The sequence below is a fragment of the Mchenga conophoros genome, linkage group LG10, assembly GCF_057382185.1.
Source record: "Mchenga conophoros isolate Kocher_MC1m ecotype Shallow Benthic linkage group LG10, M_conophoros_male_GT1.1, whole genome shotgun sequence".
In the NCBI taxonomy this organism is placed as follows: Eukaryota; Metazoa; Chordata; class Actinopteri; order Cichliformes; family Cichlidae; genus Mchenga; species Mchenga conophoros.
The window spans coordinates 30,700,931-30,726,951 of NC_140535.1; the positions used below are offsets into that span (position 1 = coordinate 30,700,931).

Consider the following 26,021-nt stretch of genomic DNA (forward strand, 5'->3'; position numbering starts at 1 on the left):
CAAATCGATGGAGCCGGTAAATGAAATGCTGTGAAAGTCCCTGAAATGTTTTCACGGCATTCCAGCACATAACATTAACTCTAGAAACACATTTGCGACTGGGGTGCTTGGGGGTAAGTGAAGACAAAAGCAAACTGAAATCCTCCACTGCATACGGCCCACCTGGGATGTACGAAATGATTATGCATATGATTGCATAACCTACCTCCGCCACTTGATTGTACAGTGTTAACACTTTGGTAAAAATACAGGAGCAAAGAATGGTGAAGTAATAAAAACAAAGTGCTTTCATTGCATAAGGGCACCGCATTTATCTCAGGAAGATGGAGTTTTAGTGTGTTCTCAGGTGTTGTAGTGAAACACAAATAACCAAACAAACAGGAAGTCCTCTCACCCAAACAGAAGTGCTATTTGGAAATCTGACAAATAAAGGATTTCCCAACTGTTATTACGATCTGAAGCTATTCCAGACTCGGCATGCAAACTCGCAGTGAAAAGGAAGAAAGAGGAAAAGCAACATCATCATTCACTTCTGCTTGAGAGGCTGTGGTTAAACACAGGCTGTAATGTAGTTAGTCTAAAACAGAAACCAAGAAGAAGAGAAACTGTCAAACATCACTGCTCCCTGAAAATGATCTCCTGAAGCCTTTAAAAACAGATCCACAGCAGCTAAGCACACCAAAACAACAAAAGACAGATTTATTCTATCCCTCTCTGCCTTTCAACTCTCCCTTCTATTTTTCTTCTTGTTCACTACACACACCCTTTCCCCCTTATATCCGTCCTTATAAGATGTGTTTGTTATTTTCTTACTTTGTCTTCTATTTCCCCTTCACTTCCTTTCGTTCTTTGGTTAAGTTTTATTTTCTTCCATTTTCTTCCTCTTGCCTATTATTCCTCTATTTTCATTTTTCTCTTCCTTCCTTGTATCTCTTGCTACTTCCTTTCTTCCTTGTTCCATTCCTTGCTTACTCTGTTCCTTCCTTCCTTTGGCTCCTTCCCTTTAAACCTTCTTCCACCCTTCCCCATTTTTTCCTGCCTCTTCCTTTCTTCCTTTCTTCCTTTATTCCTTCTCTTCTTCCTTGCCTCCTTGGTTCCTTTCTTGCTTTCCCTGCTGCTTCTTTCCTTACATTGCTTTTTCCATCCATCCATCCCTCTATTCATCTTTCCTACCTGTATTCCTTCCTTACTTACCTCACTATGTAATGCTCCCTTATTTTCTTGCTTCCTTACTCGTTTACCCTTCTCCTTCTTTTTTGGGGTTTCTTCCTTACTTCCCTTTAACTTCTTTCATCCCACACCCCCCTTCCTTCCTTCCTTCCTTCCTCCAACGCCCCCTTTCTTCCTTCTTTCCTCCCTCCCACACCCAGTTCCTTCCTTCCTTCCTCCCTTCCTTTCTTCCTCCCAAGCCTCCTTCCTTCTTTCCTTCCTTCCTCCCACACCCCCTTCCTTCCTTCCTTCATTCCTTCCTCCCACGCCCCCTTCCTTCCTCCAACACCCCCTTCCTTCCTTCCTCCCACACGTCCTTCCTTCTTTCTTTCCTTCCTTCCTCCCACACGTCCTTCCTTCCTTCCTACCCCCATGCCTCCTTCCTTCTTTCCTTCCTTCCTCCCACGCCCCCTTCCTTCCTTCCTCCCACACCCTCTTCCTTCCTTCCTTCCCTCCTCCCACACGTCCTTCCTTCCTTCCTCCCATGCCTCCTTCATTCCTACCCCCATGCCTCCTTCCTTCCTTCCTCCCACGCCCCCTTCCTTCCTTCCTCCCACACCCCCTTCCTTCCTTACTTCCTCCCACACCCCCTTCCTTCCTTCCTTCCTCCCACACCCCCTTCCTTCCTTCCTTCCTTCCTTCCTTCCTCCCACACGTCCTTCCTTCCTTCTTTCCTTCCTTCCTTCCTTCCTTCCCTCCTCCTACACGTCCTTCCTTCCTTCTTTCCTTCCTTCCTTCCTCCCATGCCTCCTTCCTTCCTACCCCCACGCCTCCTTCCTTCCTTCCTCCCACACCCCCTTCCTTCCTTCCTTCCCTCCTCCCACACGTCCTTCCTTCCTTCCTTCCCTCCTCCCATACGTCCTTCCTTCCTTCTTTCCTTCCTTCCTCCCTCCCATGCCTCCTTCCTTCGTTTTATTTCTTCATTTGTATCCATATGTCCAACCACTCCTTTCTTCTTTTTTCCACATCTTTCATCCCTTTCTTCTCTTTCCATTCATTAAGTGGACACACGTGAGTAGCACTGACAGTACCTGAGTGTTTTGCGGACCATATCCTCATCAGTGATGCCGTAGTAGGTCAGGGTCTCATTCCAGACTGGGTTGAGTGTATTGTGCAGGGTCTTGGTTCTGAGTTTATTGGCCTGAAAGACAAACAAGGAAGACTGTGATTAAAAAGAGCTGAACATCATTCATGAGTGAAAAACACTGAGCTCCTCCTACAGCTCAGGAGAGCTCATTCCTCAGGTGTCATTTTCATTGAAGAACTGACAGAATTATATAAACATCCTTGAAAACGTACAAAGCCTCTCTGCCAGGGTGAAAATTTGTCAACGCGTTGACGTCTGGTGCCACGCATGCAAACACGAGCTCGGTGCTGCTGCATACTGAACGCTGTCAGGAATGAAATATCAGCAGCAGACTGCATTTACATGAAGTGACAGGCATAATCAAAGCATGGCAGGAAGTGGGTAAAAACACTGAGAACAATGTGATGAATGCTCTGAAGTTAAAAGATAGACACCATGGTTGTTCTGGCTCAGTGTGATTCTGTTTCTGTCAACAGCACATTTTTGAGAAAACAATTTTCCAGTCACTGACCTTTCACTGGGATTAAATCTTTATACTTAAAAAACAGTCTGAAACAAAAACAAATGCACCACCTAACCAGCTAATACCATACACAACTTTAAATTAATATTTTCATAACTGATGCCTGCTGTGAGTGTATGGCACTGAAGTCAGGAGGTGAAGAGCTAAGATTAGGTCAGTACAAAGACACGGTGGTCGAAAACATACACTGTATATAAAAGATGGATCCAGGCACAGTGACAACTCCTACTACTGTTTTGAATCCTGGACTTAAACATATTTGCCATATTTTTTCAAACCAGATATCACAATTGACATGACAGGGCTTGTTAGTCACAAAGAACCCACAATGCAAACAGCACATACTGCTTTCTTGTCCTTTTTGACTGCAATGGTGAGCATAATCTACAAAATATGTTTTAACTGACATCTGAAACCTCAAACACAAGTTCATAATCACATCAAGTGTTTTTGAACTTGTGTTCAATTTACATTTTCAGTTTACAGATTTAAAGTCATGAAAGAGAAGCCCCTTCACATTTATAGCTCAGGTGCTTGGACCGGTTCTTCTATAGCGCCTTTTTTGACATTCAAAGAGCTTTGCACAGCTCGCCTCATTCACACAGGCACTGCTTTCTATCTAACATTAACACTGCATCAGAGAGCAACTTGACGTTAGTATTTTGCCCGAGGATATTTGGCATGCAGACTGGAGCAGACAGGGATCAAACCACCAACCTTCCAATTAGTAGATGACCTGCTCTACCACCTGAGCTACAGCCACCCCATCAAAGATTCTTTGCTGCAAGCTGAAATTGATGAAGCATTAACACATATTATGCTACTCCTGATAGTCTTTTAGTGAGGTGGCCTGAGTGCTTCCTTTGTTGGGAAGCTTTCCACACATGTTTAACCTGTAAGCCTCGCCTGAGTGGGCCAGAGGCAACAAGATTAGCCTTCACCTGCAGAAGGGTTACAGCATATTCATCTTGAATCATACTTGGTATTAATGTCTGTCTCTCTTCCACAGCATGTCTTTTATCCTTCAGTCTTCCTTCTCGCTCCCCAACCGGTCGCAGCAGATGGCCCCGCCCCTCCCTGAGCCTGGTTCTGTCGGAGGTTTCTTCCTGTTAAAAGGGAGTTTTTCCTTCCCACTGTCACCAATGTGCTTGCTCATAAGGGGTCATATGATTGTTGGGTTTTTTCTCTGTATGTGTTATTGTAGGGTCTGCCTTACAATATAAAGCACCTTGAGGCGACTGTTGTTGTAATTTGGCGCTATATAAATAAAACTGAATTGAATTGAGCTGATCTTGGCTGCAGTGTCCCCCAATGGCTCTCTTCAATTCTTTGGGCTCTAAGCTGATCTTGTTTTTTGTACACTTGGATAAAAGAATCGTGTCTGGATAAGTGTAGTTACTAACACCTCTTCTAGGAGAAAGCTCGGTGCAACGGTCAGGTCAGGTTCTTGGCAGTTGTTCTTGCCTTTGGAGCCTCGTCTACTTCCAAATTTCTAAAATCTAAAAACTTTGAGTGGCTGCACCCGGTGTGTATTAGCTTTGACCATCTTAAAAACTGTTTATAACACCGGCTTTACATACAGGTCTCGACAAGCAAAACTTTCAAAGTTATTTTTAAAGCTTTGAATAAAAGCATTTTCTGCTCTTTCACAGAGTCTGACAAGTAGCTTCAGCTGAAGACATTAAAGCAGAATATATTTTTGAGTTTGATGAATAGATCTGAATGCTTTCTTTAAAACTTTTCATCTGAGTTTGACAAAAGCACATTTTCTGGCACACAACTTGGCCCTTTTAGTTTTCTTTCACTGCTCTCGTAACAATGTTTTTGGCTCCAATTCAGTGAAAAAGCCTTAAAAATATACTGCACTCTACCTGCTTAATGCCAAGCGGCAGACAGACGCGGTCAGACATTTCCCTCAGGAGGTGGTGAGGAACAAAACAGAGCTAAAATAAGTGTGTACAGACATGTGCTGCTAAAGGTGACACATTAAAAGATGTAAATCTGTGATCAAAGTACTTCAAGTACAAATCAGCCGTTGCTCCTTCCACTGGGTGTATGAGACATGAGTCCAAACGTCAGACAGTGGCTTGTTTAGTAAGATCTGCATCGCTGTTTATTGGAGCAGCCATCAGACGTACACTTTGTCACTTCATCGATTGCAAATTAGCAAGGTGATGAAAATCGCTGTGACAAGTGACGCGGCTTTATCGGCGGAATATTGTTTGGGGAAATCCTGGGAGCACGCTGCTGACATGATGAGGATGGAGACCCTGTGCCATGTGTGAGGACATGTGAGTTTGTTGAATTTAATCAATTAGCTGCTGTGATTATTTGCAAGTCTGATGGCAGGGTTCCACATAACAAGGCTCTCGCTGATTGTTTCTCCCTCAATCAGCGGTTGTTTCCCCCGAGGAAGGCTGTTGAATAGGCACACACACACACACAGTGACTGTTCAAAATTATTTTTTTAAGGCTGATAGCAACATGTTTTATAAAAAATCATTTTAATAAACTCGTTTAATTTAATTTGAAAGCTTTCATGGTTTTCATTAATTATTCATGTATTTCCTCCCTTCTTTCTGTTGTTCCAGATTTTTGATCTTATTGAATAAAATGTCTCTGAAGCATTAGAGTAGTGGACCGGATGCCGAACAAATGAATGGAATCAGACAGATTGTGGGAACGTGGGTACTGATGGTTAAAAATATACTGCGTAATTCAAAAGTCTTCAAATCAAATTCAGCAAAGGTTATTTGTTCTGTCCTCATAATTTTCCACTACTGTTGCACGGCAACAAAAATGCTAACTGATTACCAGTACAGCACACAGACTGTATACCAAAGATGGCTGTAGTCACTGTGACATCACCTTTCACTATCTTGGTATTTTGGATTTGGACATGATGACAAAATGCTGAATCTGAGTGAGAATAGAGGGACACCACACTCATAGGGTAACACGCTGTCATGGTCCGGGTTAGTGCGGCTCCGCCCCACGTGCTGGTGATTCCACCTCGGGGCGGAGCCGCCGCGCCTCCTTGTCATCACCTCAACTGCGAGTAATCAGGTTGCGGGCTTTTTATGACCAGCGTTCTCATGCACTCCCCGCCAGAACATCTACTAAATCACTATCTCCTGGACGTCAGTGCTTTCTACTGTCACAGCTGCTGTTTATCCGCTGGTCAGCTCGCAGCTTCTCCATAACTCTTTACCTGCCTGCCCCCCCGCTTGGCCTCGGAAATTAACGGAGCTTCTTCCTGGACTCACCTGTTCTCGCACCCGGACCACTACCCCCCCTTCCACGCTTTGTTTTCGCCTGCATCCAATGACTGTAAGATCTCTTTCCCCTGCCTTCATCTCACGGTTCCTGCTCCGGATGTTACCCGGTGTCAGGTTCCCCCCTCCGGTCCACGACAGCCCCAAGACTCCCTCACGGACCCCACTCCCCTGGTAACCCAGTGATAACTCAGCATTCCACTTTTAGTTTGGATAGTTCAGTCCGTCAGTTTGTGGTGTCTCTCTATGTGTGACTTTAAAGCGCCTGAATTCTGCTCGTAGATTAACAGCATATTTCTGTTCTTAGTATCTTCGTGAAAGAAGAAGAAGTATTGCGTTCATAGTATTGCGTTCATAGTATTGCGTTCATAGTATTGCGGCTGAGTGCCCGCTCACAGTATTTATCCCCTCAAGGAGTTAAGTTGTTTTTGTTTCAGCGAGGCAATGCTAATTCTGCCTCCCGTAACGTATTAAATATTCTGTCTTGCCTTTCTTAGATGTGTTTAGATGTGTTCAGCATCCTTGTGCATTTAGTCTTGCTCTTTGAATTCTGTAATAAAGTTAACTTTGCTCACAGTTCCTGCGTAACTGAGTAGTGTCCGCATCCGAGTCCATTTCCTTGTGTTTGGCTGCTTGGCCGTGACACACGCTTGTTAATCACATATTCAGCTTTATTTATTGTTCTGAGTTAAATCCAATGAGGGCTGTCAAATAAATGCTCTTTATGCTGCAAAGAGAACTTATCAGTTGCAGTCTATCATGAATACTAATGAGATGTTAACAGGCCTTGGCCTTGGCAAGTTGAATGGCATTATAGAACCTTCAGCACCACTCATTAAAAGACTGAAGTGAGTATATGTATATATTTGAGGGCATATGTACGTTTTTGACCGAGTGTGGATTAGAGAAACTCCAATCTAATTTTCATGCCCGTGTGTGCAAACTTCTTACCACAACTGTATATAAAGACTCTACATGCCACCGCAACCCAGGGACACACAGAGGTGTTTACCAGCACAGTATTTGCATATAAGGTGTGCAGATACTGTGCATACCTTACAATGGTAAATTTCAAAACTATTTTCCAGTATAGGAGCAGAAAACGTACATGAAATATAAATAAATATGGGAATGAGTGATAACAGCTCCTCCTGCATTATGTGAAAGTCAAGGTGTTGTTGTTTTTGGTGGGGCACCTTGACTTTTCTACAAGCTTCTCATGGGAGTTACTAAGTGGATTGTTGACAGGATGTGAAGAGCAGAGGAAGTGGTCAGCTGAATTTCAATGCAGTCATATACACTGACTTGTGAGCAGGCATGTTGTTAAAACACAGTGAAGCAGCTAGATCTGAGGGTGTGATTTAATTAAAGGTTTGACTGGTTCAGATCCCTGAAATAAAGAAAAAAAAAACTTGGAGTTAGAGTGCTGCTGCTGGCTTTATCCACAGCCATGAAAGAAAGCAGTGAATTAAATAGATAATGAGTCCATTTGCAGAGGAGCTGTAGCTTTCTATTCCACACGTGTGATCAGCGTGCATTAATGGGGAAATAATTCACCGCCACCACCTGCTCATAGATGGAGGGCGGTGCTACAAATCAGCAACTGGTGTCACAAACATTTCCACTGTAGAGGCTAAAAAGGCTTTGCTCCATAGCTGATTATTCCAGCGTTTTTGCATGGATGTATAGATTGATAAGCTATACTTTAACTAGTTTTGTTTAAAAAGCCTGCACACCTGAATGAGGCAGAGAGAGAAGTAACAAGGCAAACGCAGAGGCCTGTCGAGCTGCAGATGTGCGCTGCAGTTTTATCACAGTTCAGTAATCGGTGCCCAAAAATTGCTCGTTTAAAACTCTGACATCTGTTATTTTTCTATAAAACTATTCAAGCTGAGAAAAATCTCACTGACATCGTCTTATTTATACCGCTTTATGCCCAACAGTGAATATGCTAATACTCAGTGGAACCAAACAACTAAACACAATAATGGCATAATGATGCACATTTTCTACACCATTAAACTTAAAGAGGAATTCCACTTATTTAGAAAAGGATGGTCTAAAATCAAAGAAGAAGAGACAGAAGTGGCTTTGCTTTCATTTGTTCCTTTTTGTTCCTTGTCATTCAGGGTGATCGTGGCTCAAGAGTTGGGAGTTCGCCTTGTAGTCGGAAGGTTGCCGGTTCGAGCCCCGGCTTGGACAGTCTCGGTCGTTGTGTCCTTGGGCAAGACATTTCACCCGTTGCCTACTGGTGGTGGTCAGAGGGCCCGGTGGCGCCAGTGTCCGGCAGCCTCACCTCTGTCAGTGCGCCCCAGGGTGGCTGTGGCTTCAATGTAGCTGCCATCACCAGTGTGTGAATCTGTGGATGACTAACTGTAAAGCGCTTTGGGGTCCTTAGGGACTAGTAAAGCACTATACAAATACAGGCCATTTACCATTTTTTGGGACAAGGTCTTATAACATGATGTTACACTTACCTATAGATCTTTTTCTGTTGAAAGTAAAATGTAATTGTTAAAGGGACATAGTTATGCTGGGGGTGTTATGGGAGGACTGATATTTTTGATTTTATTTTTTCTCGCTGTAAAAATAACTAAAGGACTTTGCAGTCCTGTGAAAAACTAAGTGCATCCTTCCTGCTTCTTTAGGAATGAAGACAGTAAGTAGCAGCCATGTGCTTCTAGTCAAGTGCACTTGATTGACTGATTGTCAGCACCTCTTTAAATGCTGCAGTTTGGGTAGTTTGGTGATCTGGTCAACACAATGTTCCCAGGACTGAACATCCCAGCATACTTATCTCAGAGAAGCTGCAAAAAACCCCCAAGAGTTTTAAAACCCCAGCACATCCCAAACTCTACAGAGCTTAGTTAGCATGATGCTAAACTTCACAACAACTAGAAAAAGACTGAAGAAATACAGTTTATCTGGAAAGGTTTCAAGGAGAAAGCTTCTCTCTAAAAAGAATATGGCAGCAAGATTTATTCAACAATGTCCTTTGGACAGATGAGATCAAAGCGGAGATGCTTGGACATAATGCACCATGACAAAGCTCCATGTTTGGAGAAAACCTAACACAGCATATTTCAACTCAGCTAATTTTAATTGTCAGCACAGAGATGATGATTTAAGCCTGTTTTGCAGTCACATGACCTGTGCACCTTGCAGTCACTGAGTCGAACGTGAACTCCTCTGTATACCAAAGTACTCTAGGGTCAAATGTCAGGCTAGCTATCCTCTAAAACTTACATAAAATCATGGTACAGGGAAATAATCCTAAGCACAGTAGCCGATCTACAACTACATGGCTGAAAAAGAAGAATCAAGATGCTGCGAAAGCCGAGTCAAAGTCAAAAAGTGAATGATCAGGGACTTTAAGAGAGCTGTGAATAAATGATTGCCTGCAAACTTCAAAGAATCGAAGCAATGCCAAGACGAGTGAGCACAGTTTCCCCAAAAAGTAATAAAAATGATTACTCCAATTTACTTCTACTGCTACCTAAAGTGAAATCGACTCATGGGATTTAGTTATTTTTTCACAAGACTGCATATAATTCTAGAAACATTTTTCCACGAGTCTAAACCAAAACTATAATCTTTTCTTAACCCTAACTGAGCACCTTCCCTCATCTAAAACTAAGCAGGTTTTAGAGTGAACAAGTGAATGTGAACCTGTAACGCAAATGAAAATAGAATGAAATGGATAAAGCAAACATTACAGTTATGTGCTGGTCAATATTGCCATGGCTGGTGCATGTAATGTGACATCCATTATAAGAACACATTGGCTCTTTATAGCTAGCTACAACAAATTTGTGCTAGATAAAAAGCTTATTTTTTCCTTTCTTCACTTTCTAAACGAGTGAAGATAATCCGGGGTAAACGGTGAAGGACAGATGGTTCATGCACCTGCACCTGCCAGATATTTATATTTTCATTTTAAATTTCTGTACAACGTTTTAACAGTTTCCAAGGATGGTTTTCTGTAACAAAACCATCTGAGACATCAGGTTGGAATCGGTTCCTACGAGGAAATTAAAATGCCAGGGAGGTTATGTTTTTGGTAGCCTGTGTGTGTGTGTGTGTGTGTGTGTGTGTGTGTGTGTGTGTGTGTGTGTGTGTGTGTGTGTGTGTGTGTGTGTGTGTCATTCTGTCTGTAAACACAATACAGTAGCTCAAAAACGCAGACAATCATTCAAAACACGAAATGTTTTCAATAAATGATGATAAAACTTTGCAGGGGTGTAGAATGGGGTCGTGTAAACAGTCCATTAAAATTTGGCTTATATCCACCAAGGTCTTCAAGGTCAGCAAATCAACAAAAACCCTTTGTCATCATATAGAAAGTACTGTATAGAGATTTAAAACCTCTGACCAATTACTGAATATCTTTAAAAAACAAAATGAACATATAAGAAATACAAATCTTTCTCTTTAAAAGTTTGCGGTGTGCTTGTTGTTTTTAACCCTAACCCTTCCATCATCATCATCATAATTAAAATAATCCAATCATCAAATTTTATTATTATTATCATCATCATCATCATCATCAGCCACACTACTTCATTTTTAACACTGCGGGCTGTCAAAACGTCACCAACGCCAGTTTACACCATTCAGTCCGTCTCTGGACTTGACAGGTTTAATTTGGAACAATTACGGCATTTTATTGTGTCTGATTACGGTCATAATAACCTCCGTGAGTCTCATCGGAGGTGATCTGGCTTTATAGCAGAGCATGAAACTTCACTTCTGATTAGAGCGCAAGCAGACTTGACCTCTTTGTGTGGGTCCTAATGAGGGTCTTAGAATGAGCCTAATGATTATTTTGAGAATGATTGCAGTGAATCTTTGAGGAGGGAGAAGGTGACAGCATCTTGCTTTACTGGCACAAAAATGCAGAGGGATCTGTGATGCTGCCTGATGAGACAGGAGACAAATCCACGAGGCAGCATGCCCTCATGGAGAGTTTTTGACGTTGCAGTCAAATAATCCATGACATATTCATATAAATGTATGCGATTAACATGAAAGGAGTTGGATAGTTGGCATTAGCGCTGATGCCCTCGGCAGAACATATAAACAATGGAAAACCCCTTACATAAACTCCAAGTGGAAAATGATACAAGACAGTATGACACTATGAGAGCAGATCCTTTGTCAGACCCTAAAGATATTTGCCTAGTCTTCAGAAAGCACATTTAAAGGCTAAAAACTCCATGAATTCACAGAAAATGGAGCACACCGCTTCATCAGCAGGGCCAGAGTTGATAGACAGTAGGAGCAGCAGATGGCATGCAGAGTGATCCAAAGCCAGTGTTTTCAGTGTTTTACATAATAAGTAGTAACCATCTTGACCTCTGTCAGCATCTGAAGAAATAGCCAGTGAGGGGTAGAAACAGTTTGGCAGGCGGGGCAAAAACAGTCCAGTCTCCCCAGAAATAGCCCTCTGATTGGATGATTCTTACAGTGCCAATATTCAGTACTTGAGCAGGAAGTAGTGAACCCTTAATGTAGCGGTTGTAAAAGTAAAGAAGTGAAGGCTGAAGTGGTGCACAAGTGGGTAGTGTGTTACGAAATAAAATTCCATTTTATTTCAACTCATGTTAACTTTGCGCTCTCCAGTCTGAATAAATGTAACAGAGCAGAAAACGCCCGGTTTCACAGAAATACATGAAATAAACATAACCTCCTAACACTGCGATACATGGAGGTGGCATAAATTTGTTCAAAGTATGTGGCAGCAAGACAAAAGCAACAAAAAAATTCGATTTGAAGTTATTCAAACCAATTCCCATTACATTACATTTACATTTTCTGAATCAGCAGTACAAAGATAGACAAAGTCTGCTTTAAAAGGAGGAAAAACTCAAGGACATTTGAGTATCTGATTTTTTTAAACATAGTTTAAAAAGTTTGATAAGAGTAGCATGACAGATGTTTGCTTTGATTACACAAACTTGTAGGAGTAGGCAATGGATAATCGGTATTGATTTATAAATAACTGGGCACAAATAACTTCAGCTTATTATAATAGTCCACAGTTTATTTCTAACTAACTAAGCAGCTCATTATCTTTCTCTTTAATAGTTTCTTTAAAGATATGAAGCATTTTGGTGTCAACTTGAAAGATCAGAGCTTCAGTGTTGTGCTGAGACAGTCTGGGCCCTTCAGGAGATCCATGGAGTTCAGGGCTGTCTGACCTTCCTCTCCATGTAACCCTTTTCCACTGGGATCTGTCACCCAAATGCAGGACTCGTGGAGACAAAATGGCAAACTCAAAAACCTCAGCTTTATTGCTGGTATGAAACAGAAACTAAACCGTGAAAGCTATAACTGCAACACACAGGCAAATCTGAGGGTACGACGCAACACTGACACAGAGAAACACGGGGCTTAAATACACTGAGGCGTAATCAGGGAATGGGAAACAGGAGGGAGACCCAAGCAAAACAGAATACACTCACATGAGACATGGACCTTCACAATACAACAAGAAACGAAGACGCAGACTTGACACCAGAGATGGGCAGTAACGCGTTACTGTAATCCGATTACTTTTTTCAAGTAACGAGTAAAGTAAGGGATTACTATTGCAAAAACGGTAATTAGATTACCGTTACTTTCCCGAAGGAACGCTGCGTTACTGCGTTACTAAAACCGTGATTTTTTGCGAGAATGTCTCATGACAGTGATGTAAGCAAGTGCGACGTTCTTGACAACAGCTGTCTGCAGATCAACAGTGGATAACATTCGAGTGCGGGAGAGAGTATGAGCGTGCACTGACCTTACTTTAAGTTTGATTCCATAAAAAGTGACAAAAACATTAGCATCCGTTGTGCAGTGGGCAGCCACCAATGCAGCGCCCGGGGAGCGAGCATGCATGCATATATATATATATATATATATATATAGCACATATCTGAGGTAGGCTTGGGCTGCATGGGGGTTCTAACCTGGGGTGCACGGTACTTTTACCCTGTAAAGCCTGAACCATTGCAAAGTTGCCAGAAACTTCAAATCACTTTTTAAAGTTGAGTGTTTGCTGAATCTTTAAATAATAATAATAATAATAATAATAATAATAATAATAATAATAATAATAATCATCATCATCATCATCATCATCATCATCATCACTTTACATTTATAATTTGTATCATACTTGCATACTTGCTTTGAATTTTTTCATGCTCTGCTATTTTTGCTGTGAAGCGCTTTGTGATGTTTATTTTGAAATGTAATGAGAAAGGTTTTCTCCTGTCAGTGAGAGAGAGTAGATTGGTATTAGCAGCTGGTTCCATCCGAAGTTTAAAAATGTCTCTAGTCAACATTAAATTATGTTATTTATTTATTGTTGTACAATGCTTTGTATTTTGGCCAGTGGATTATCCTTGAGTATGCAGCAGGTTACCTGATATAATTGGTCATTTGCTTTATCCTTGTACCACTGAATCAAATTTGCTAACTGTATTATAATTATAATGATCCAAGACCTCGTTAAGAAGGACCTACAATATAAAAATTCAGTATTTTTACATTTCAGGCTAGGCTTGGATACACGTCTGTTAATGAGTACTGAGGCCTTCTACCTGTACTTAACGATGCCAATACATATATTTTTAATGCAGCCACTTGGAATACTGAAAGTGATTACTCATACCTGACATTAGCATATGTTGTTTTCTTCTGCAGGAGCAATTCTAAACCACAGTTTGCGTACATGATATTTCTAAACTCTTGTTTATCTCTGCAGAACGAAGAGCACACAAGTGGCTGCTGAGACCAAACAGAAGCATTTCTGTAAAAAACACACTGAATTTGCTTCAAAGCTTCAAATCACTTGAATCGACTCCAGGGTGCGATGAATATACACGGCAATCTGGTCACTAGTTGTTGAGAGATCTTTCTCTGGATGAAATCTGCTGGATGGATATGATCACAGATGACATCCACAGTTGGCACAGTTCTTCTTTAACTCAAACGATTAAAGGGGAGGAACTTTCCAATTCAAACAAGCAGCAGGCAGACTGTTGATTTGTTTTATGCAAGTCTTCCATGTGTTGTGTGACGATTACTACGCTACTGTTTCACTGCAGTCTTCAAGCCCTGGGTTCTCTCTCACTCGACTGGCATATTTGAGATTCTCATCACAAGAATTAAAGCATTAATTAATTCAGTTCAACACCATCGCCTCGCTATCCTCACACAGGAGCAGTCAGTTATTGATTCGGGTTTGTTATGAAGAGATGGAAAACACTATGTTTGTGCAGACTGCACGCTATCTGAGCACACAGTGGACAAAGTGTTGTAGCTGAGATGGCATTCACATGCATGGCTGATATGATAGCAGACTCATTTTAGTTAGAGTGTTTTATTAAGAGTTTAAATTCAGAATATCCCAACAGAATGGCTCTTGGTGTTCAGGCGGTGTGTTAAATCATAGTGTGAAGGCAACAGGGTTGCAGGTACTGGCTCTCCAGACCAGTCCTTAGATCTCGGGACATCTGTCCTTCCAACACTTTGGTCTTTGGTTAAATATCTAAATCACAAAATTATGTGGTAGCCAACGAATTAATCCTGGTGACAATTTTAAACCTTCAATTTTCTAATGCTTGTAGGTCTACTATGGGTATTTAGCATTAAAATTATTAGATTCATGGGCAAATCATAAGCAATTTAATTAATTAATTAAATCAATCAAATTAGTTTTCTCAATTAGTAGCCTTTGTGCAGTCTTAAGGCAATATTATCAACTAAAATAACAGCCTACTGTACACTTATGGTTACTGTATGGTGAATATGAATATGAAAAACTGCTATTACTTAATCCCAATGTGCAACATTGTCACACTGATGAAGCTTTTCATTGTAAAATGTAATTAGGAGGGAGACATGTAATTTTATTTTCTTGCTATTGTCTCAGTATGTAGTTATTATTTTATTACACTCAAATTATTACAGTCAGATTTGGTAACTACCTTTTTTCCATCTTGAAAAAAGTATAATAGGAATTTTTATAATGAAAACGTGATTTTTGTTTTCATATTTTGGGATAACTACTGGAAGAAATTGATTATTTTTGTATTTATTTATTTTTATTTACATTGTGTCAGATCTCTGAATGGTAATAGTCCATTTTACAAGTCACTTAGTCTTATCACTTAAGCAGGCATTATACATGCTTGTATAATACGCATATTTTGTAATCCTCACTGAACAATTTAAAAGGTATTCGTTTTTTTTCAAAGTGTATAATATAGTTAGTATTATTTTAAAATGTGTCTGTATCGAAAACGTAGTAAAAAGTAGTTTCGGCTCTGCCCTTATCTAGTTACTGAAGAAGTCTCTGATCTGTTGGGCCCGTCTTTGCTTTAAACGAGTTGGACCAATCTGAATGCAGCGACAATGCAATTTCTGACCGTGTTAGATCATGATTGAACTACATTCTCAGGTGTTTATCAGTAATGGCTACTCCTTGATGTGACACTTTCAACTTAAATCAGTTGCTGTTCACGACAAGTTGCCATCTGTGCATGTTGGCATGGGGGTATAGAAAATACTCTATAGCATAGCTTTAACGATCCTCTCCATTTTTCCCTTTTTTTAGCCAGAAAAAGCAGACACAATCTTTTTAGTGTGCTAGATTTAGCGCTGAATTTTTGCAATCTCTATTAATGTGAATACAAATAATAACAAGAAACACAAAGTAGCTGCTGTTGCCTCTGTGAAGCGTGAGGAGAGAAAGGCTAATTACTTCTGAAATAATAGTACTACCATTATTGCTCCTATAGAGAGAGCAGTTTACTAATGCACCCTCCTGTGTAAAATGCAGCACATCTTTGTTTTGAATGTTGTGGTTCGTACATTAGTTAACTATTTTATTTTCGGTTTCACAAAAGGTTGAGAAGGAAAACCAAGCTTGGCAAAAACAGAATTAGTAAATTAGTGATGAATCACCCTCATGCATGAGTCATACACTGATAACAACCTAATTGTATTCATTATCAATACAAAAGGAAGATGCAGAAAAGTAGTGCATGGACAAAAAGACAGCGCATTGTCAGTAATTTAGAGACTCCTCCAAAATTTCACAAATCCAGTTTCAGAGGCGCTGACACCCCTGTAGGCATGACTCTCCTGAGCTCTGACAAACAAGAAAAAATAGTCCTTTACACTTTCATAATGAAAACATTTCATAAGCAAATAGAAAAGCAGAGCTGTTCTCTCCTCTGTGTACAGTAGCCTTCAGTGGAAATTCAGACATGTTTAGCATACATGTTACATTAAGCTAACAGCAGACATTTGCATTTTAGGATGCTGAAAGCATTTCGTGCTTCTCCACTATTGATATGATATGCTGAAACAATCCTGTGCTGATGGAGATGATTAATGACCACAGTGTAGCTCACTGCCTCATATCATTTATTGTTCATTTACTCACGTAAAATATATGTTTGCTCATAAATAATAACTATAAGTGCAATCTTTTCTTTTTTCAGCAATGCAATTCTGACTCATGTCTAATAATAGAAAATAATACAAGCCGAGTTAAAAAAAATGTCAAACCTGACAATGCACGCGTCATGTACACTATAAAACAGGGATGGGTAATTAATTTTCCCTAAGAGGCTGCATGGAAAACTGGGACTGTTGTGGAGGACCCTGTGCATGTGCATGGCCTTCCACAACAGTCCCTGTTATAAAACATGGACTTAGTTATTATGATGTCATTGGTTAGTGAAGTACCGTAATAAAGCTTCATTGAGGTTTTGAAACAGGAGACATTGAGTAAAGGGTGTATCTGGGACACTGCACGTTGATTGGCTAACAACTTGTCAATCACAAGTCATTAGCCAATGAGCACACCCTCCTTTCTGACACTAAATGACCAAAGCTTTATTCAAAATGACTGGAAAAGAGTCACTGAACTGGCAACCACTGAAGAGAATAATTAGTAACTGCTGCTTTGGCTTTACTTCTCAGATTTCCAAATGTGCTTATCACTGGTCTATACAGTGATTATCCCAGATAGTTTGTAAGATGTAGACTAATATAAAAGTTGATGCAGCATTTAGGTGAGATCTTGCTATAAGTAGCTATAAGTAATCTTTTCATTGCAACATTGCAAGAGGTATGAATCAACATTTAGAAACAAAAAGTTCTTTCTTATCTTCTGGTAAAATGCCTACAACATGTCTGTAACAGAATTTAAATTATCTGTCAGTGTGGTCCTTTCCAAAGAAAACCTCTGAACAGGAGTGACTGTCAGTGACTGTAATTAACTCTCATTAAGGTACAAACTTCTTCGACGGTCTGCAGACTGCAGGAGGCCATATGATGCGACACTAAAGTAGCTCCTGCACACTTCAATAAATCGTGCTGTGTAACACAAAGTGGAAAGCACAAAGTTTGAACTATCAATCAACTTTAGAAATCAACTCAAAGCACAGCAGAGCTCAACTAATGCTGAAGCTGACAAAACAAATCTTACACTGATGAAAACTGAGCCCGAAAAGCTCCCAAGACAAGTTCAAAAGTAACTCGTCAAAAATGTCCACCGACAGCCGGATATAGGAGTTCACAACATGCCCTTACCCTGGTGCCACTGAATCTTATGTGTTGAAGCCCTAAGATGCTTTTTCATGTGTTTAGATTTTGATTATTTTTTGACCATTATAGGAGGAAGATGAGAAGTCGTTCATCGTTTACAGTTTCTCATTGTTACTGAGCAAACTCAATACAGTTGTGTGTCAGCTCTGTGTTTTCGTCTTTCATGGTACTTTAAATATCAGAAAGTACAGAATTTTCCCAGGAAATCAACACCTGATGGAAACAATAGTTAAGTAGTGTTCCTCTAACTACTGGTGGTACAATAGCTACATGGCTATTTATGACTTTTTTCATATAACTCCATCCATAAACCATCCATCTAGTCATCCATCCCTGCTTGTCTAAAGTATGATCACGTTAGCACCATGCTAACCAGATATTTTATGTTGTCCAGTTCTTCCTGGCAGATTCCAATGGGCCAGAAACCTCCGGGCTCACTTTGGGGTCTCCCCCCAGTGGGGCCGACCCAGAAAACCTCCAAGAGGAAGTGCCCATGATCCAGATCAAAAGCATAAACCTCCTCAGCTTACTCCTTTTGATGACTGTGAGCACCTCACTATATGTCCAAAGTGGTGCTTATACTTGCAGATACAGACAGCTGTACACAGCATGGATGTATGTACTATTGTAGGGTCTACCTTACAATATAAAGCACCTTGAGGTGATTGATGTTGTGATTTGGCGCTGTATAAATAAATTGAATTGAATTGAATGAGTATTTATTTGCTTTGCAGCTCTTTGAAATCTGCTTGAACTCCACCTGAAGGGTGCATGCGTTATTGGCGAAGTGTAAGCTAATATCTCATTGTCAAATCCACATGGTCACAAAAACTTGGGATGTATCTATGGGCATTATCTGCCTCACTGTGATACTAAAACTTACGTCATTTGCACCCAAGTGGACCTTGAGATGCTTCAAAGGCTGAAACCAGCAGCTCTACAAAGGAAACTCATTTCAGCTTCTACATCCATCATCCAGAAACCTCCCACCCAACACAGAGCAAGCATCCACTGCTCTCCTGCAGTGGACCATAGCCCCAGAGTTGGAGGTGCTGACTCTCACCCCAAAGTGGAAACTAACTGGAGTTCCTGCATATCACAAACAGGATTGGGGACAAGCGGCAACAGTGACAAATTCCAGTACCCACTGCACCTTTATTTTCTACTCTACTGGAGCCCTCACAGTTATTTTTTTACAACTTCCCCATTCCTAAGCACTTTTCTATTTAACATTCCCACTGTTCACCTATCACATATCCAAGGATACTTTGGCATGCAGACTGGAGCAGCCAGAGATCAAGTGACAAACCTTATGATTAGTAGATGACCTGCTCTACCTCCTGAGCAGAAGCCAGAACCAAAATAGTTTTTGACATTGTGTCAAGGACTGAGACACAGATCTGATGGCCCTAAACTTCTGCAGAATCCCCCAAAGGACCAGGTCATGAGCTTAATCCAAGTTCACATTGTTCCTTCTTTCACACAGACATAACTACAAACGTAACAGCAGAGTGAAATCAAAGCTGAAGTTACGCAGCAAGAGCAGAGCCAATTACAAAGGTCATTTCAACAGAGATGAGTTTGAAAACGTATTGTAAGAAAGGAAGATGTGAGTCAGATAGCTGGATAATCACAGCTTTGGCTTTCATTAAGCTGCTTTTGTAGAATGTACGTATTCACAGGATCTATATAAGATTTGATAGTTTTAATGAAAGGATTACGTCACCCTCAAGGACGACTGTGAGGTGCAAGAGAGTTAAAGAAGTCACCAGTTCTCACAAACAACCGGTGAGTCATTTCATGTGTTGAAACATTTCAGTCTTTAATTTATATGTATGGGTTTGAGATCATTTTGTCTGCAAACTGTGAGAGCTCCAACAGCTTTTCTGCAACAGTTTAAAACTTAAATCTTACGCCTGTACGAGTGCTTCCGCGACTCTGAGCAGATCAGCAAGAGCTTTAAAAGCAGAGCACGTCACTGGTAAGCGGGTACGTTAGGTCAGTCAGTTAATGTTTACACTGATGAAGCCTTGCGCTGACATATCCACACTGCGGTGCTCCATGAATCATGAAATAGATTATTAGACCTCGTCTCCTTTTATTGCGGGTCTGAGAAAACCACAAGAATGCCTCAGGACAGACTGTATGTGCAGTAGGGAACACTGCTGACCCATCAAAGCTCGTGTAAAAGCGTGATCGGCTTAGAGTGTAAAAAAAATCTGTTTCTGTAATTCTTGAAATGCAGAGAGTGGTCATTGTTAATCTCTTTTTATTCTTTCTCATCACAACTTCTTCTGCTTGCTCGTGTTATCTCTTCCTTTGTGTGTTTGCAAACGTTAAATTGTGACCTAGAGGGATTTGCATTTTGAGAAGTATTCATATATAGTATTGCAGTGCGACTATGTTATAGAGGCAACATTTTACATCCCTTTGTTAATTACTTGTGACTTTTTTATAGGGAGTATATTTTTGTTCCTTTATGTGTTATTAAGTTTTATGCTCTAATGCCACTTTATCCTGAATGCTTGAATGAACAGTTTCATAAAAACAAAGATCTCTCGATAAACGTCTGTAAAACAAACATTTTATGCAGAAAAAGAACGATTTGTTAAATTTCTTTGAGATCTTAACTCACATTCCCTTTCAAAGATTTAGAGAAATCCTGTACCATACCAACTCTATTTACACAGTGCTTTAAAAGCAAAGTGCTGTAAATAAAAACGAATAAATCCATTTCAACGATGAAGAATAAAAACAACAATAATAAAATAAAAGCAGAAACAAACCACAATAAAACAACAGAAACAAGTAAGACCATTGTCACATGCTGGGTCAAAAGTCAGAGAGTGCAAGTGTGTTTTAAGACTAGTTTTTAAAAAAGGAGAATGTAGGTGACTGTCTAATGTGCACAGACAATTGATTCCATAACCTAGGCGCACCAATAAAGAATGCTCAGTCCCACCTGAGCTTCAACTTAGATTGCTGTATATGTAGTAGCAACTGGTCACATGACCTGAGAGTGCAGGGGTAAGGCGGCTCCAAGCCCTGAAAACGACAGGCCCAAAGCTAACGGGTGATGTCAGGGTACTCTATACTTGTGACGAATGTTTTTTTCTTTTCTTTGTGTACAGAATTAACAAATGAGATATTATGATTACAGATGCAGTATGTGTAGGCGAGCTAGTGTTTGCATGCAAACCTGAAAAAGGAAGTCCAGTGAAGAACAAGCAAACTCAATACTGACCAGGCTGTGTGGTGACAAATGTGCAAGCCTGTTGTTTTAAAGGAAACAGACAAAAAACAAAAAAACACACCTTGCTGGCGCCTGGCAGTAGGTGCAACTTGACGTAGGGATCTGACAGCCCATTGTGGTCCATTGGCTTGAGCCCCTGTGAAAGAAAAGAAGAATCATGGTAATAAAAATGACATTTAGCACTTCCTTGTTTTGGACACTACTCCTGTTTTTGACAGTCAAATTTCCACCGGTGAAGATTTCCCAAAAATTAGGGCTCTTTAAAGGAGCTCAGGGCATTGCAGCATTAAATTATATTAAACTGGAATAATCCAGTTTAAGGGAAATCTCTGAATATGTTGCTAAACTAGCATGTAAATATGCAAAATCACAAAAATGTAAAAGCTGCATGCTCTGAGGATGAGAATAGACCATGAAGACCATTAACATGTCTTACTGAAACCTGGAAATCTGCAAAAAATCTTCTGCATGCTGCTTCTTACACTTTTAATCATTGCATAAAATCTGTAGTGCCTGAGAGATCCAGCGCAGTGCCACATCAGCTGGAAGGTTGCTGAGGAATGCTGAAGGGAACTTACTAAAAAAAGAAATGTTTTATTTCTTTGAAGAGCAAATCAATGAGGCTTAGAGAGAGCAGGAGATGTAAAGGCCACTCATTCAATGACCAAAGCAGGACAACACCGCACCATGTGGGTGCCCGCTTCATGAAGTGAAAGGACCTAAAGTGTTTCCTGAATCAAATGCGGTACGAACACAAAGAAGAAGTTAAAACCTCAAGCAAGTCGTCTTTGACCTCCTCTGGAGACGGAACTGTTCACACTGCCGACTCCTCCTGAGATAAAAGTTTAAACTGAAGTCCTTGAAGTAGCTGAGCAGCAGTTTGGATATTTTATTTTAACATCAGCATAAATCGTATTCACGTTATTAGGTTTCATTAAAATCTGACCAGTACACTCAGAGAAATAGCAATTCTTGTGAGAAGAAGGGTGGATTCAGCCTAAATAATGCTGGATTCCATATTATTTTCATTTTTTCAGGTTCCTCTTCTCGAGCAAACTCTCACTATTTGCAGTTTTCAATTCTAATTTTCCACAAACTTTGGTGGACAGATCAGTGGGTTGATCTATGGGCCTTTTGAAAACATGCACACAATAAGCCTGCACGAATCCTGCACGACACAATCCACGAGATGATTAAAGTTTGGTTGCTGCGTTGTTTTGAGGCCTGAGGAAGTACCCCCAAGGATATTATACATCAGATTTTCAGTCTGAGTGACTATCCTCATGACTAAACTGACCTTTATGTGTAAAAGGAATGGAAATCCCTTTAAAATTGAACTCTGGATTTAGTTCATAAAGTTGAGATTTAGAACTGATCAAAATCGAAGCAGTGGAGAAGATGTCCTGGTAACATTTTTTAAAAAAGATGTATTCTTTTGCCTTGAGCTAAAAAAAAAACACATCACAATTTTAATCCATAACAGAAAAACAAGAAAATATCAGGACTGAACTTTGATTAAATAAATATCAGCAAAACGTGCTTGTTTTCCACTCATTAAGCTTTAAGTTTTACTTTATTTTTTCCAAGACAAAATGGATTAAAGCAGCAAACATCACACTTAGTGCCTGAAAGCAATCCCCCTCTAAGAGACAAGTACAGTCTAATAATGATTGCTACTTTGACATTACAGTTTGAATCTGCAAGGCTATTATCTCTTACTGAAAAATAAGAAAATAGGAAGTCCAAGGTAATTTTTTTAAGTTTTTTGAGGTGCTCTTTCTTCTACATTTTAATGAGTAGCTCATAGGAAGGCGTATAAGCTTGATATCAGCAGTTCTGTCTGCGGTTTTCATCAGTAACTAAACTCTTTTGCCGTAAATTGTCCTTCCTGTAGTCGTTTAGTAATCATGCAGGAAGAAAATAAGGAGGAGTCTCTTACAAAAGTTAATCGTCTGAAATTTCTACTCATGTGAAATTATCTGTGACTCTTCAAAGAAACAATTTCACCTGTGTGATTGCCGAACACCGGTTTATTTTAAAAAGTGTAATATTCAGTATATTACAGCTTGTTCCTGAACCATCTGAAAATGTGCTTTTTATTCCCCAGTTCTTCTGAATATCAGCTGCTTATAATGACTTCAAAGTATACATTTCACACAAAAAAGTCTCTATATTAATGAAGTCATTAATATACAAGAATTATTGTTTAACGTGTTGTTTCTGTCGTAACCAATATGGTGAAGGGTTTGCACCAAAAATAAGATTAATGACAGATTAGAGGATGCATATGTACATGTCAAAGACTGCTGAAAAGCCAGTGGAGGAAACGGAGAGGTCCGCAGCATCACTTCCTTTTCACTCGACCAGATGAGTCATGAGCTCGCATCTTCATTTGGAGAGAAAAGTATCCGACATGCAACAACAGCTCACTGGATTTATAACCAATGATGCTAATTACCAAGACCCATGGCTTTATTCATATTAAAAATAGGAGGCCTGGCTCTAGTGAAGGCAGTCCATGACTGTTAGTGTTCAAATGTGTTTCTTCTTTTTGTATCCAGGCATGCTGTTACTGCATTGACGGTGTGTTTGGAATCATTGTCATGCTGAAAAATAAAGCTGCTGCTAATCAGATGCTTTCCAGATGGATCAAAATCTGATGTTACTTTTCCGAGTTCATAATTTCATGAGTGTTAAGAAGATCCACAACACCACAGATTGATAACTAGCCCCAAACTATGACAGTGCCTCCACCGTGTTTTACAGATGGATTCAGACACCCACTGTAGCCTCTTTCTCCTGATCTCCTCTGTACATACTGATGACTTACATCAAAACATTCAAAGTTGATTAATCTCTGCATCAGACCTGTTTACACTGATTTTTCAGTCCAGTTCTTGTGAAGTTTGGCATAACTGTTACTTGTACACAGCATCAAACACGCTAATTTCATAGCACTGACTCACTTTTCAAGCTAGCCCCAAGTGGCTGCTAAAGGAATTGCAGTTGCTTAATTTTAAAGCCTGTGGAGATTGCTGCTTGGTTTGATATAATGCCACATTCAAAGGCTGGTTACTCAAGTTTTTATTTAATGTTGCTCTTGGTGCATAAATGATAGAAAATAATTAAATGTAAGGTCATAAATAAATGTGTATTTTTCGGACCATAAGGAGCACCGGATTATAAGGCACACTAAGCAAAACAAAACACAATCAGTTAAGTCAAATTTTACAAATTTGAATGACTAACCTCGTATTGTGGATGGATTACCTCAGTTGTTCTCCTGACTGAAGTTTGGTCCATTTACAGCATCCTGCCATGCGATTGCATTGGTCCCTAACCATCGGGAACCCTCACGTTAACTTTTATCGAGTGGAAAAAAGTTAGCGTTCATCCTCCAGCTTCACTGTGTTTATGTTATGCTAATATAGCTGTGTCGCTAGCGGTCACGTAGCCCATCATTATGTACCCGCTAGCCCAACTTCAGTAACCCTACAAACGTCATTGCTGTTTAGTTTTCTGTCTTCATTTATGTTGGAAGTGATAGCAGAGCTGTACGTTTGAATTTTTTCAGAAATCTCTCAGTCAGAACATGCTATATCAAGTTAGCGGAAACTAGCGAGCTAACTTCCTGCTAACTTAACTCAGTTAAATTTAAGGCATTCTGTTTTCATCGATGCCTAGATGATAAACTTAATTGTTACACCTGGTAAAGCAGCAATACTGATCGTTTTATTAAAGATTATAGAATTTAGGCTTTTTTGAACAGTGATGCTGTAGTGTTCGTTTGACTTTGGGACCTGAAGAAGACGGAGTTTTGGACCCAGATTACTCCGCGAGGCTCCTGACTACGGTAGCCATTTTTGAGCACTGTTTACCACATAAATCGGTTCGAGGTCAGTGAGCACAACCAGAATTCATACATAAGGCGCACTGTCGATTTTTGAGAAAATTAAAGGATTTTAAGTGCGCCTTATAGTGCGGAAAACAGAGAACATGTGAAGTGAAACAGATAATAATGATCTCCAGTTTGTCTTTGCCCTGGACGTGCTTCTGAATCCCACACAAACACTCACAGTAAAGAAAGCCAGCCCAAATAATAAACCATCTTGAGTAATAAAGGACAATAAGGCTTAAAAACCCCACGGCCTAAGGATCACGCAATACAAAGTTTTTATTTCTCATCTGAGTAACAATAAAGATCCCCTATCACAGAGAACAGCCATCACGCAAAGGAAAGAATACTTTATTATGAGCCTAGCACCATTATTTTAATCGCTTCCCGTCTGTGTTTTTTCTTTAATGGACCAAAAATGGAAAAATAAAACAAATACGATGTCTATTCTCCCACAATTATCAGGCTTAATAGAGGCACTCGGCACCAAGCCCAGCACTCAGCAGGAATTACTGGCAGCAAAATGACACACTCAAATGTGTCTCTAATAAGGCAACACTGCTGCTTTAGATCCTGCCTGTCACAGAATAGAACCATAGTGACACTAATTTCTTTAGCTGACTCTCATAAACATGTCCACATTTTGATGTGCCGGACACACTTAGTTCTCTGACATCTGAAGAACGGACGCTGAACGCCCAGACGGAATAGATTTCATTGTCTGCTGTTATAATGTAATCAGTTTAAGGGGAAAGACGAAGGAGACGAGTGCTGCTTCCTTCAGGTCTTTCTCCTTTCATTACACAGACATAGATACGTCTACATAACAATTCAACATTTAATTTGTTTACGCTCCGATTGGATAAGACTTCTCTGCCTTTTGAGGATTTTGTCGTCGCTCTCGTGGTTTATTTGCTGTGACCATACTACAAAAACCGAAATGTCGCTGACAAGGTTGCTCACGTAATATGGTATTAAACTCCACTTTGTGTGGACTAGATAAATATAACTAATCCAATGTGTCAGGTTTTTACTATTATTTTTATCCTTCACTTACATTAGGAGTATTTTTATGATGGCGAAGCTCTGTATGCATAAAGGTGTCTTTAAGTGGTTGATGAGACTATAAAATTTGTTATTTAAATGCAGTTTATTTACCATTTACGTCT

At 40.1% G+C, this 26,021-nt stretch overlaps 1 protein-coding gene across 2 annotated transcripts in view; it reads right to left on the reverse strand.

Annotated features, from left to right (window-relative positions):
* Positions 1 to 26,021, reverse strand: part of doc2b (double C2-like domains, beta) — a 190,159-nt gene that overhangs the window by 49,148 nt on the left and 114,990 nt on the right. For both annotated transcript variants that reach the window (XM_085289800.1, XM_085289802.1), the window contains 2 exons: positions 21,019 to 21,093; positions 2,241 to 2,350 (listed from right to left, as the gene is read on the reverse strand). In XM_085289800.1, the coding sequence (XP_085145926.1) occupies positions 2,241 to 2,350; positions 21,019 to 21,093 (185 nt within the window). The remainder of the gene's footprint in view (positions 1 to 2,240; positions 2,351 to 21,018; positions 21,094 to 26,021) is intronic.